Here is a 14,459-nt window from a genome sequence, read left to right on the forward strand (position 1 = left end):
ATAACGGTAGCGAACGCAAACTCTATGGAAACGAAAGTGAGCTTGCATTGAAAATATATTTACGGTCAAGACAATTCAGAAATACGTCCGCGCCCTGAGACAGATGATCAGCTTGTTCTTTATTTGTCATTTTCACTTATGGACTGTTGAATGCAGTGCTTCTGTAACGCTGCTTTTGTTCCGTGTGGGAAGTGCATATTGATGCGTCTTTGGTTCCACTCTTAATCTACTGTACTTAATGAGATGGTTTTTGGCAGCCTTGACGATGAATTAACTGTGATGTTAATAATCACGATTAATCATAACACCATGACATTGTTACAACCCTAACTTCTGTTTGCTGAGGTCAGTTTGAAATAGGGGATTGAGTTTACAGTACTGTATCTTGGTTGCTTCCAGACGAACTGAATTCAGACGATATTTACCTCCTAAAGATTCTGCTGATGTCAGGTAAAAAAGCCATAACAAACTGTTGGCTACAGAAGGAGCCACCCACAATGGGCCTTTTTATTTTTATCATAGAAAACATTAACTGATAGAACGCATGACTTTCACCCTGCGGCACAAGGAGGACCTGGGAAAAAGGTGCTGCAGAATATGGACAGACTTTACAAACGGTGACAGCACTAATTAAAAATGGTTGATGTTGTATGCATGTTTGATGATATAATTGTCATCCCAAGACCTCAGTTTTATGTTCGTGTTTTATAAAACTAAAATGTTTATAAATAAAAATTGTAAAAAAAAAAAAAAAAAGAAATAGGGGATTGTGGATATCATTCTAATTAATTACAATTAGTGATCAATGGAACTGATAATGAATATTAGCAACATCTGTACTTACAGTAAAAATAAAATCTCCATGCAACTTTAGAACAATTCCAACAAAAAAAGCCACATTAAACAAAGAAAAAAACAATTTGTCAATATGCATCCTGAGTTTTCCCAGTGAAGTGAAGGGATTATTAAAAAAAATAAAAACAAAACTTCTGCTGAATAATTAGATTTTCTCATCTCATTTTAGTGTTGAAAGAACTCATCACCAGTGGAAATAGTCTATGTACACTTTAAGTGCTTACACGTATATCCTAGTGTTGAGCTGGCACCTGGTTCATGTCCAGACTGGCAGACTCCTTCAACCAGACCCCATCCTTTAAGTCCGATGATGCAAACTTTTCTGAGTAAGATATTACACATGAGCACACAGGACGTTGATGGGACCATATATGATTGTTCTCTATCTGTGTCTACATGGATCACAGGTAAGGGAGTGGACATACGACTGTGTGGTGGTGGATCATTTGGATCTCCCAGGGCCTGTTATGGGTTAATAAGAGGCTCTAAGTGCTTCTCTCTAGGTGAGCTGGAAACAAAGCTGAGTGCTCTTTTATGTGACAGCAGAGAGGATGAGTGGCATTTGATGACTACTCTTCATTCAGCGAACCATGGTCTGCACATGGGAACATATGTCCTGAAATGCTGCAGCCACTTAGTTTTCAATAGCATGCTTATATTTCAGGATATGTATACTGTATATCTGAAAAAAAAAAAAAGACAGACTACTAGTTTTAGTTTTTATGGTTATGTCTTGAGTAAATCCTATACTTTTGTTTATTCTAGAAACTACTGAAAAGACTTTTCCAAATAAAATATTTTTTTGCACTCAAGAGCTGGGACATACTGAAAAAAAATGGTCATAGCAAATTTTTATACAAGTTGATATAACTGAATCATTCAAATCAAATTATCAATTTTGACTTTACAGCTTGAAATTTTTTCCCAAGTGAAAGATAAAGAAGTCAGACGTACCAAGATAAAAAATTACATTAAAGATGTACAAAATTCCATATTCCATTAAAATGGCTTGTTTACAGTCTGCTTATGGTATGTTACAGTGAACAAAGCACCAATCTATAGGTTTGTGGCATTAATGTTGCTAGCAGAGGTCAGTAGGTTAAGGAGTTTGTTAAATCCACTTTTTTTAGCATCTGTTACCCTGAAGAGATTGTGTTACATGTCATTTTGCTGAAGAAATGACGAAGAACTACAATAAGTCCATGAAGTCCATGTTTGGGACTTCCGAACCTCACCGTGCAGTCTAATTCAGAGATACTTTAGTTATGTTAGAGGGTAAAAATGTATTTGATTGATTATAAAACTCCAATAAGACAAACTACAACTAGGGATGTCCCAGTCCAATCTAAAGATCGGTACTGACTGCTGATCTGGCATTTTTTAGAAGGTCGGATTGGATTGGGTCACAAGATCGGGCCGATCCGGGATGAGGTAAACAAAAGTCCTGCCCCCACAAATTAAAATTTCCGAAGGTAGGGAAAAGGAAAATTAGCTGCACAACAGCGGGAGGCTTAGAGGAATTAGTAAAGCGTCTATAAGTTTCACTTTATGTTCCGGTAGTGATGTGCAAGCCAGTTTTTTCAACCTGCCAGGCTTTTGTGGAATTATTTGACCCGCCCCAACCCACCAGTGAGTAACCCCCTTATCCGAAATCACCAACAGCACAGAATACACCCCCATATAATACCTGGACAGACTTGTCCATAGACACACTACAGCAGTGGCAAACATATGGTCCGCGAGCCAAAACTGGCCTGCCAAAGGTTCTAATTTGGCCCACAGTATGAATTTGGAAAGTGCAATTATTATACTAAAGTTATTACGAGTCAAAGGTGTCATACTTGTTTTAGTTCAGGTTCCACATTCAGCCAAATTGTGATCTCAAGTAAAATAACAGAATAATAACCTATAAATAATGACTCCAAATTTAAATCAAAATTTCACTGTAAAAAAATCAGTACTGGATCATTACTGTCAAAACTAATCCTAAAAAAAAATCAGATTGGATGCCAAAAAAATCCAGATTGGGACATCACTAACTACAACCTTGGTAATTAATGGACACACTGCAGCTGTATGTACAGGAAAATGGCTACCAGTGTTTACTTAATCTAGAAATTCACAAAACTGTAATACTGTCGGCACAATATTATGAAAAATGCAGAACGGTGAGGCCGGATGACAACCACAAAAACCATCACACACAGCCTAAACCTCCAGAAAGCAAAGTAAAACTTGTAAAAGTTTGATTATAGCTCACCTACCTTTTATAATAGATGAGAAAACATAACAAAATGAATCCTTAAGACAAGAATACATCATGTACAGTATCATGACAATGGTATTCATGATGGTATAAAACTATTTAATGATAATTACCATTGCTGTTTAATTGGAAACTGGTCAAAGTAACAAAAAGTGCTGTTTTCACACTGCAAAAATGAAAATATGCACATGTTCATTTCTGTGTAACAGCAATAACAACTGAACTTAGCAAGAGTTTAAAAAAAACAAACACTATTTGTTGGAATAATCCTGATTTCCAAACACAGCTTTCATGTGTCTTGGCATGCTCTCCACCAGTCTTTCACATCGTTGTTGGGCGTTTTATGCCACTCCTGGCGCAAAAAACAAAACAATAACCAAAAAAACACAAGCAGCTTGGAGTTGTTGATGGCTGATGATCATCTATCATCCTCTTGATCACATTCCAGAGGTTACTTAGTTTAAAAAAAAAAAAAAAAAAAAAAAAAAAAAGGCACGCCTTAGGATTGTTAACATGCATTTTAAATTGATTCATACTTAGTCCCACATGACAGAGGATATTCTACAGAAACCACAGAGTCACACCAAATGCCCTTGATGACAAGACCATGGCTGTTGTCCAGGCAGAGCTGACAGTCCAACACAACACCGGTCAGCAAATGGCTGTCTTCGCCCACCCCAAGTCAAGACAGGGATGAGGTGAGTTCAAAAACCAAACCAAACATCAGGACACCATCCTCATCTAGCTGCTCTGCTGCTTTTCTTTTGGCCAAGGGTTTACAGGAGATCTCCAAGTCCAATCAGGTTGTCTGAACAGCTAATCTGTGTGTAGTGTGGCTAAGCTGTGCTAGGGTGGAGATTTAAGCAGCTTTACAATGACTCAGTTTAATCATCCGACTGGAGCCTAAACCAGGATTGGGTTTACCTCGAATGTGCCAGTTACCAGAAGCTGAACACAACTGGTTCATCCAAATTCAATATCAACGCCTCAACATCCAATCTGGTACTTGCACAGTTCATCTGCTCTACATAGACAAACCTCCACTGTAAATATGATTTTAATATAATACACTAGGGCTGGGCGATAAAACAGTAATGCTGTTTATTGCAATATCATTTTAAATTGTTTATGTTTATGTTTATGCATTTGGCAGATGCTTTTTCTCCAAAGCGACTTACAGGGGAAAACCAATTAAATCACTCAATCAATCAAATTTTATTTATATAATGCCAGATCACAAAAAAAAGTTATCTCATGACACTTTATATATAGAGTTGGTCAAAAGCAGACTCTAAACCAATTTACAGAAACCCAACAGAATCCTCCAGGAGCAAACACTTGTGACTGGTGACAGTGGCGAGGAAAAACTTCCCTTTAACAGGCAGAAACCTCGAGCAGACCCAGACTCCTGGAGGATGGCTGTCTGCCTTGACCAGTTGGGGTTAAAGAGAGAAGGTAAAGAAAGAGAAAAAGAGAGAGCGATAGAGATAGAGACTGGGGGAGAAGGGGGGAGTAGGGGGAGACACATGGAGGCAGTTGAGGATAAGTGAGTGGTGATGATGAGGGCAGGGAAGAGGCAGGACCACCACAGCAGGTCCAGAAATAATCCTGGAAGAATCTGTGATAATCCTGGGAAAAACCTCATTAGAATATTTAAGATGGAATGTTTGAAAGTGTTAGGATAGGAGGTGCTCTCAGAAGAGCTGGGTCTTCAGGAGCTTCTTGAAGATAGGCAGGGATGCCTCTGTTCTTGTAGCACTTGGTAGGGCGTTCCACCAACGTGGAGCGACCCATGAAAAGAGCCTGGATTGTCTTGTGCAAGGTCCAGGGACCACCAGACTACGTTCCCCAGATGAGCGGAGTGGTCGTGGGGCAACATAAGCTTTTATCAGTGCACCTAGGTAGGTAGGAGCAGACCCACTGAGAATTTTGTAGGCTAGGATTAAAGATTTGAATTTGATGCGGGCAGCTATGGGTAGACAGTGTAACTCAATGAGTAAGGGGGTGACGTGCCCTTTTAGGCTGATTGAAGACCAGACGCGCTGCTGCATTCTGGACCATCTGTAGCGGTCTGACAACACAAGCTGGGAGGCCTGTTAGAAGAGCATTGCAGTAGTCAAGGCATTAGATAACCATAGTCTGCACCAGGAGCTGGGTGGCCTGTTCGGCCTGAACAGAACAAATTGTAATAAACATTATTGTTTCATTTGTTTTGGGTTTGAGTGAGCTTATGGTGTTCTCTAAACCACTTCTAATCCTTAATCAATACATTTGTTTGAATCTTCTAGTTCCAGATTTCTGAAATGTTTGGCAAGTTTTTGTCATCTTCCTACTATGAAGAAATGTTTAAAACCATAAATAACAGTTTTATAGTGTACTTGGGTGAATAAGAACTTTATCTTCATTTTAATCACTATTAAATCAAAATTAAGTAAATTACAATATCCAAGACTAAAGGTGTGTTTCCATTTTTTGCATCATTTTTGTTTTTTGGCATCTTGTCTGTTTTTTCTTCCATTTTATGTCTTTTACATTGTTTTCATCTTGCTGTGCCCTTTACAGCATCTGTGTCTTGTTGCACCGTTAACCTTGTTTTTGTCTTGTTACATCATTGATATTGTTTTTTGCCTCATGAATTTAAACAATTTTTGTCCTGTGTCATCTTGTAAATTTTTTTTTTAGCTTGTTGCATCTTTATGTCACTTGTGTCTTTTACATTAACTGCATATTACTATGTCTCTTGTGGTACTTTACTTTCATCTAGTTATGCCTTTATATCTTTTTCATTTCATTACATTATATTCATCTTGTTTTATCTTTAACATTTTCATTTTGTTGCATCTTTTATAAATAACTTAAAACCACAAAAAAAAGTCTGATTTAATGTTCATGTTGACAGGCTGATATGAATATTATTTTTTATCATTATAATTTTGGTAGCCCCAGTTGTAAGCAAATAAATACCTTGTGACAATATCTTGATTCAGAAAATGACCAAAATGTGTTTGACTCAAACGCATCCCCATGCCCAGCCCAGTAATACAAAACGCATAACTAAATGTATACTCTTGTGCATCTGTGCGACCACATTACTGCACTGAAATTAATTTAATGAAACTGAAGACTTGAGCAAATCACTAAAAGTCATGTAAGATCAAGAGCTTCTGTCTCTTGTCAGGATAATCACATGCATCACATGGGATATCTGAAGACAGAACACCACAGGGCTTCCAGATTAAGGGTCTTTTTTTTTGACTGGCTGGTCAGGTCAGCTGTTGGGTGAATGCCATTGAGCAGACAAGCTTGTTGAATAATCCTCCAGAGACAACTGAACCAAACTATGTAACTTAACTGAAAAGGAAAGAAGAAAAGGATGAGAGTGAGTGTGTGAATGTGTACGCAGTTGTGTGTGAGTGCCTACAGGAGGAGTGTGCAAGTGCGTGTTTCCAGCCAAGTGTGCAGCCTGCAGCCCTGAGGATAAGCAGCAGTGATAATGTCAGGGACAAAGGCCTGATTCTGGAAGTAAATCAATGGCCTAACGGGGCTTGGCACCGGGACCGTTGCCTTTCTGTCCCATATCAAATTTTTTCCCCTCCCTGCACCATCGCAGTTCAAGAGCAAAAACTGTGCTTTCTCTAGAAGCCACTACAAAAATTTGGCTAGACTTCTCCGCAAAGTTTCAAACATTTGGTGCTTCTAAGCAGACAGATGCAAGGGATAGTTTAACCATCTGCACAGCCAATCACTGGCGGCTCCTGATTAATCCTCACTCTTTAATGATATAAGCTACACAGAACCAGGCCAAAGACTTAAAACTAGGACTGTGGTTTGAGGAGTACAGACGACCTGACTGGTAGCAGATGCAGAGGCTCAAGGCTGCGAATGGGAGATGGTACAGGAGCAGCAATGCACAAACTAAATAATGCATTAAGAAATCAGCCTTTATGGTGTTAGACTTCTTAAAAGTCTACCATTTATTCCTTAGTTTTCTAAAATTAGAAAGAGCAGTGCTTCTTTTGCAATTTTAATACACCTGTGGTGCATTGGGTTATTCTATTTTTTTCTCAAATCTGGTGCTGTTTAAGCCTAAATAGGTTGGATTATTAATCAGCACCAATAAGACATTTTACAAACTATCGATATCAGCAGAGCTGAGTGAGAATATTAGCCTTCTTAGCTGGAATCATCGACAGTGAGGAAACATAATAACTTAAAGAAAATAAAATTCACAGCTACAATTGTCGAGATTTTTGACAGATTGTTTCAGCACTCCAGATATGTTTAAAAATACAGAACTTTTTCTACATCACATCAAGAAAGGCTTCCCAAAAATTAACTCTAACCCACTTATTCTAAATTTCAAGTCAATCTAGTGAAAAATAAGCAAGGCTAAGAGTACACGTACAGATGATCACAAAATGAAATGATGAATAAGGCAAAGCATAAAAAAAATCTAAAAATGCATTTTGACTAAAGCTATAAGATTTTGAGTTCAAGTTTTCACATAAGATTTTTTCCTGAATACCCATGGTGTAAACTGTGAGTTGGCATAGACTCATCCATTTCTGTTAGTATGATGTTCAATTCAACTGTTATCTAGTGTCTAATGAAGCAGAAAAAAATACAGTTACACAATTTCACCTTCTTCCTGTAAAAACTAAACTTATTGCATCTGACTTTTAAAATCCATTCTAGGTCAACTTGAAAATAATTGCTAACATTAAAGCTGAATTCCAGTGTTTAAATAGAGGAAACAATGCAGAGGTTGACCACATCTCTATCATTCCACCACCTCTGTTTTTTCCTGCATGTTTTACATTTTAGAAGTCTTAAGTTCCTTTTAGAATAAGGACCTATAAGACTGTATGTCCATACATGAAACAGGCTCAGACTGAGAAGGACAGAGTGGGACAAACGGGGGGGCTGCTGCAGGTTTAGACTGGCATTAAGCAGTAGAACAGGGTTGAGAAGAAGTTGAAGGCACAGAGTGGCATCAATTATTTAACACATAATCATCACAGAGTGCACAATGGTACATGCAGTTTCGATAAAAAAAGATGTTCTCCTCTAAAGACATCTACTGTGTGAATACGTCAACACAGAAACATTTAATTCTCCCATAGACACATCTGTTGTCACCTCTGAGCCACTTAAACCAGAGCCAGTGATTAGTTTTGCCCTAATGTGGGGCAAGTTTCACCTTGAGGAGGTGTGGCCATGGCTCCTCCTAGTGGTAAACAGCAGTCACAAGAACTGCCTGACGAGCTCAACGTCTCATCTTCCCTCCAGGATATTCCTAGTTAAATCCTATTAAAATCCCTCCCACAGCACCTGAGGCTTCTACAGCTGGATTTTGCACAGATAGTGGTGGTGACTGCCATGTGCCGTTGTTGGGGTTTTAGCACGTAAGATTCCACAGAAAAGTGGATTTACCTCTAATCTAATTTACCCATGATGCAAATCAGCTTAGGTCTTTGAATCCTGGATCGAGGCATCTCTTTTCTCCTCTGGGCAACTTCACCAGCGCTACATTTTAGGTACAGAACAGTCTACATTCACCATCAGTAATGCTGCCAAAACAAAAAATACTCTGATCCCTTCATCTGCCCCAATTTCTATGATCTGATTAGAGTAAAAATAGAGCCCATGTCTTTGTTGATTATATGAAAGGATCCCTCAGAAGTAAATGTACAGCTTTGTCAAGCACTATATAGGTCACCTTTAAGAAAAGCAAAATATGAACGATGTTGAAGAATGGCTGGATGATAAAACATATAATAGTTATGGAAGTATAATTTTATATTGAGATAAATATCATTATTGTGTTCTAAATTTTCATTATGTCTTTAGGGTTTATTTCCCTTGCATTGTCCGCTCAAACACTTAAAAAAAAGTTTTCATATTGTTGGATAAGAACTCCAACTCAACAATAACTTTCACACCATTAATTTGGATAAATAAAGTCAGTAAAGTTATCAGTAAATCACAGCCAAGGGCTACAGCTTTATTTATGTCCTGTTCATCTTAAATGTCGCTCCTATCATGTTGTCTTTTACATCATTTTCATCATGTAACATCTCATTTTGTCCTTTATGAATAATTTAAGGCCACAATTAACTATCTGGCTTCCTCAACTTTCACTCAGGACCAAAAATCAGCCTTGAAACTTGAAAGAAATGCTGACTTGATGCTTCCTGTGATAATTATCCTAATCATCTTATTTCTATCATAATAGTATCTGTGAGCCATATCACCCAGACCTTTATTTAAATGACACTAAATCGAAGGATGATAAAATGAAGTGAATCCTGACGATGGAAATCCCATTGTTAAGACCAGTTCTTGAGCAGAGACATCAGAGGACGCTTCACCCTCTGCAGTGCATGTATCAGATGAAACCAATGCAGAGACAGGGATCTCTGAACTCCTGACAGTGCTAAAGGGTAAAATCATCAATAAAACGCAGCCACTGATTCACCACTTCTACACCTTCAACCGATATTTTCAGACATGGCCATCGGTCTGACCGGCTCCTCTGAATCAGCACTGTCTGTCCTTGTTTTGTATCTGGACAATCTGTCTACTGGGGTCAACATGGAGAAATAGAGACCACATTAGTGAGGACATGAGGGGGAACTGAAGAAAGGCCACCAAAGACACAAATCTATAAAAAAAAAAAAAAAAAAAAAATTCAGCTTCTATGCACATAACATTATAGGAAACGCTGAAGCCACTGGTAAATGTATACATGCGATTACTAGTAATAGTGACAAGACAGATAGGAAGCAACATAAAGGCATGATTTGCGTAGACAAACACACATTCCTTTGTACGGCACCTTTCAATTACATCCTATGACAGCATTACTTAACTCTGCATGACATCACGTTGCCAAAACGTGTGTTAGTCTGTAATAAAGCAGTGATAAAACTGGATTAATAAAACTACTTCAGCATTTGGATCATCAAAACCTAGGTGAGAGTCTCTGAGAATGTTCTTTGGATTAAAAAAAAAAAAATCATATTAATAGATAGGGCTGCACGCTAACACAAATATGACATTTATTCAGATGAAATGTATGCCTCATGCTAAATATCATTTTGTGGCATTTATTTTTCTTTTGACTTTTGTCAGTTTTGTGTTAGTTTTGTCAGTATTTCTTTTTTTTTTTTTTTACTTAACTTACTCTGAAAAACAAAACCTGATTGTAAATGTTTTGATACTTCTACCTCTGAATTTCTCCAATGTTTGGTAAATGTCATGTTCTGATGATAAAGAAGAGTTGTATGACACAGATAACTGTCTTCTGTGTTTAGATCTTGATAAATAAGAACTTCAGTCACAGTGACCTTCATTCTGATTTAAGCTGAATCAAAATATAAAAACAACGGCCAAATAAGCAGTACATTATAGGTGTGCCGTTGTCTTGAGTCTTTAACACCATTTTTGTCTTGTATTTTTAAAGTTGTTTTATCTTGATGCATCTTTAATATTGCTTTTGGTTGTGTCTTTAATGGATAATTTAAAACCACAAATATCCATTTATTTTCTTTAGCTTTCACTTAGGATCAACAATCCGCCTTTAAGGTGGATAAAAATAAATAATAATTTGACATTTATTATGATTATAATCAATACATGAATATGAAAAGGTTAATCATAACATTTTGTTCTATTAACTTACTTCATCCATATACTGACAAATCAATACAATCATTTATCGAAATGATGCAAAATTCTAGGAGCAGCTTGTTGATCTATTTCTCAACATCGTATCATAATGTGGTCAGACTACATAACCACCTGAAATTTGTGAATTTGTGTTTGTGATGAGCATGGAGTAGTGATTTAACTTTCTAAAATAAATGAGAAGTACTTCATATTAAATATATATATTTTTAAAAATTCAGGTTTAAGCACTAACCTCCTGAAAATCTAAATATCCACCTTTACAGAGAGGTAAAGGTGAGTACAGAAATTGGGACGATTTCACCCACAAACACATGTAAGATAATGCTGCATCATTGCCACATAAATAGACAACCAAAAAAAAAGAAAAAAAAAAACAAGCACTTTGATAGTCTGTAAAAGATGGAGTGCACACGATCTCCAGCGTCCTCACTTAAGAGTCTTTGTTCTATTATTGTGTGCTTTGAAGACAAGCAGTCTCTCCAGAGTAGCTGTGACTGCATCCTGGCTGCTATAAAAAGGCCACTCCTGCTCCGAAAGAGCAGAGAACAGAGCAGTTCCAACAGTGAACGGTGCAGCACTTAGCAGCTCTGTCTGTGAGTGAACTTCAACCAAGCAGGGAAGGTTACTTTCTGAGATGTGACAGCCAGGAATTGAAAATTCTTTCTTTTCCAGAGCCTTTGCCCTATCTGGGTACACTAGCTCACTGCAATGCCATAAGACGTTCAGCAGAAGATGGGAAATTTACACTGGTTGGTTGTAAGTGCAGCATTGACAGGTACATAACAGTCACACATGAAGGGAGTGAAAAAAAAAAGCCAAGTGAAGGCAGACATATAGCAGTGATCTCACATCTGACTGAACTGAGCTGAAGATGATGTTCCTAGCTTCAGTCTTAGTACTCAATTCAGATTTACAGCTCAGGTAGGATTTTTCTTTTATTTAGTTGTTGACTTGTGTGTTGAGATCATTTCCTTCAATAATAATGTCAAGTGAAAGCAGTGAAAAACTCCAGTTCAAGTTAAAGTTGTACATTCAAAGCTAAGGCTGCAATGACTTGTCAACAGGTCATTACTAACGTCATGCACTTTAGTTGAAGAAAAAAATGTTTCTTTTATTGCTGATTGCAACACTTGAGTATTTAGTTGTTTGTTTAACAAACTTTGTTAGCCACTGTCATTGTTATGCACAAAATGCACTTTTATTTAAGTGAGAAATATTTTATTGCTGCTGCAATATTTGTTGAATATTAAATTGAATATTTGTTTGACAAACTTTGTTATACATCCTAAATATTGTGCACCAAATGTTGCTATTAAAAGGAAAGAAAATGTATTTTATTGCTGCCATAAATTTAAAAGAGTCGTTATTTTGGTTTTTTTTTTGCAGTTCATAATCTGACTAGTCAATTAGTTGTAACAGTAGTCGATAACTGGTCAACTATTGAAATAGTCATTAGTTGCAGCCCTATTCAAAACCTTACTTTCAAGTAAAAATATCTAAGCATTATAAGTAGTGTGTAATAAAATGACCCGCGTTGCCATCTACTATTGTATATGTGGTTTTTGGACTCATTTTACAGCTCCATTTATATGTATCATGCATTTCATAACAGTAAATGTCAGAAAATACAACATGATTTGAACTACATTATAGTATGAGAGACTCCCTCCAGTGCGAAGCTGTGACAAATCTAAATCTAAATCTAAAGTGATGTAAAAGTCACATGTATTCTGATCTGAATGTTCAGACTGAGGTTGCATTGCAAAACACCCAAACTGTATGACATATGGAAGTGGACCATATTACACTTGAGAAAAAAAAAAAAAAAAAAGATTCCATGCAATTTGTGCTATTCACACTGTCATGAAAAAACAGATCTGTCATATATGGCTGAAAAGATCAGATTTAAGACACCCTCGCCTGCAGGGTGAGCGTAACCCAAGGGTGATGAAGGTAAATAAATCTTCACAGAAATGCTTATTTGACTGCCATGTAAGATGCATTTTGCAGACATACTTTAATCTTCATGAATTGATAACTCAAAAACTGAGCAACTCTGCCATAGGGAAAAAGCCTGTGAACCATGGAGGAGTTAATGCTGCACTGTTTCTATCTCAAGGAGCAGATACTGTAAATTTGCCCTGTTCTTCATGGCTCACAGGACAGATATATTTAATGCACTGTTATTGCTCACAGCGGAAACTGTGGGTGATGGGCTCTGATCAAGAGTGGTTGCCACTTATGTAATTTCTTTCATAAAGCAGATATCTAACATGTTTTTCAGAGCCTTTCATATATTCATAATCATGTGGGAAAGGACCAAGATTACCGTAAATTATGACTGCTTTTGACAGAAGCGTTAAACCTCGATGTTTAGTCTGGTTGTAATCATATAATGACACAAAGTGAGCTAAATTATTCACAAAGACTTCCCCCTGGATTAAATCTGTGCAGTCAGCTTGCTGAGTGTGTTGTAACAGTAGACATTATCAGACAGAAGATGTAAGTGAGCATGTGAAAACCTCTAGGTATTGTAATGTGAGCCTGTGGTGGCTCCTATAGTGAGTTAATGGGCTGGAATCGCTGCTGAGCCCCGAGGCAAGAATCACTGTTTACCGATACAAATGACACACAGAGGGTCCTCAGAAGATTTGACTGGGTAACCTCTAGTCATGACCCTGTGGAACACAGAACACCCTCATCTTACAAAGACTATCTTTTTGGGATCATTGGGTCACATACAACTGTACATGAGACATCAAACTAGACACTTATCTCCGTCCTGTCCGAATACTCAGACAATGGATAAATTAACACACACATAATGAAAAGGATGAGGTATGTGTGGCTAATGTTGGTTGGGTTGGCCATTTCCGCTAACGCGTCGTTGTCAAACTAGCTGGTTGCAGGCTAATAGCCGCCGATCAACGGTAAACACTGATCCGAGTCCAACAGCGGACCGTCCACCGTCTCCTTCCAAAAACTACCCAAAGTCCCTCTTACCTGAATGCTGCGTGAATATATTTATCGCTGGGTCGGGTACGTTGACCGCGGCAGTCCTGCCTGGAGGTGTCCCAGTGCTGCTGCCGGGTTCTCTGGGTCTCCTCCCGGCGCCGCTCCCCCGGTTCCCCTTCCCTTGGTGCGGTTGGGACGCGTGGGGCTGTGGTGGCTGGAGCCCGGTCGATGCGCCCTCACCGACGCGGCCTACCTGCTGTCCCATCCCGGTTGTTTGGTGTAAGGACGTTTGGGACGAAGCGAGCAAACCCCCCGCGCACCCCTGGTTCACATTCCCCCAGAGTAAAGCGGCCTGGCCCGAACAGTCTTTCTCAATCCCCTCCCCACACTCTTCTTCACGGAGCTAACGCTTTAGCCCGCACTAGCCCGCTTGGCTTAGCCTGTTAGCTGTTAGCAGCTATCAGTGAAACCCACCCACCCTGACTTAAACAATAAAACCGCAAACCCTGCGTGTGACAGCGATTGTCTCGGTTCATGTGATCCAGACACTGTCCAAGCAGAAGCGAACGGTGCCAGACGAGTGATATTCGGTCAAATCCGGAGCTTTCAAGACCGTTTTGCCGTTGTCCGGCCACTGCGCGCCCCCTCTGACGCCGCCATCTTTACCGCAGAATCGAAGATGTGTTGCACA

At 38.6% G+C, this 14,459-nt stretch overlaps 1 protein-coding gene across 2 annotated transcripts in view; it reads right to left on the bottom strand.

Moving 5' to 3' along the window:
• abl2 (c-abl oncogene 2, non-receptor tyrosine kinase) overlaps positions 1-14,429 on the bottom strand; it is a 41,287-nt gene extending 26,858 nt beyond the window's left edge. For both annotated transcript variants that reach the window (XM_030132376.1, XM_030132375.1), the window contains exon 1: positions 13,817-14,429. In XM_030132376.1, coding sequence (XP_029988236.1) covers positions 13,817-14,033 — 217 coding nt within the window. In that variant the 5' untranslated portion in view covers positions 14,034-14,429. The remainder of the gene's footprint in view (positions 1-13,816) is intronic.
• Positions 14,430-14,459: the final 30 nt, after the last annotated feature.

Source organism: Sphaeramia orbicularis, chromosome 4, assembly GCF_902148855.1.
Source record: "Sphaeramia orbicularis chromosome 4, fSphaOr1.1, whole genome shotgun sequence".
Taxonomy (NCBI): domain Eukaryota; kingdom Metazoa; phylum Chordata; class Actinopteri; order Kurtiformes; family Apogonidae; genus Sphaeramia; species Sphaeramia orbicularis.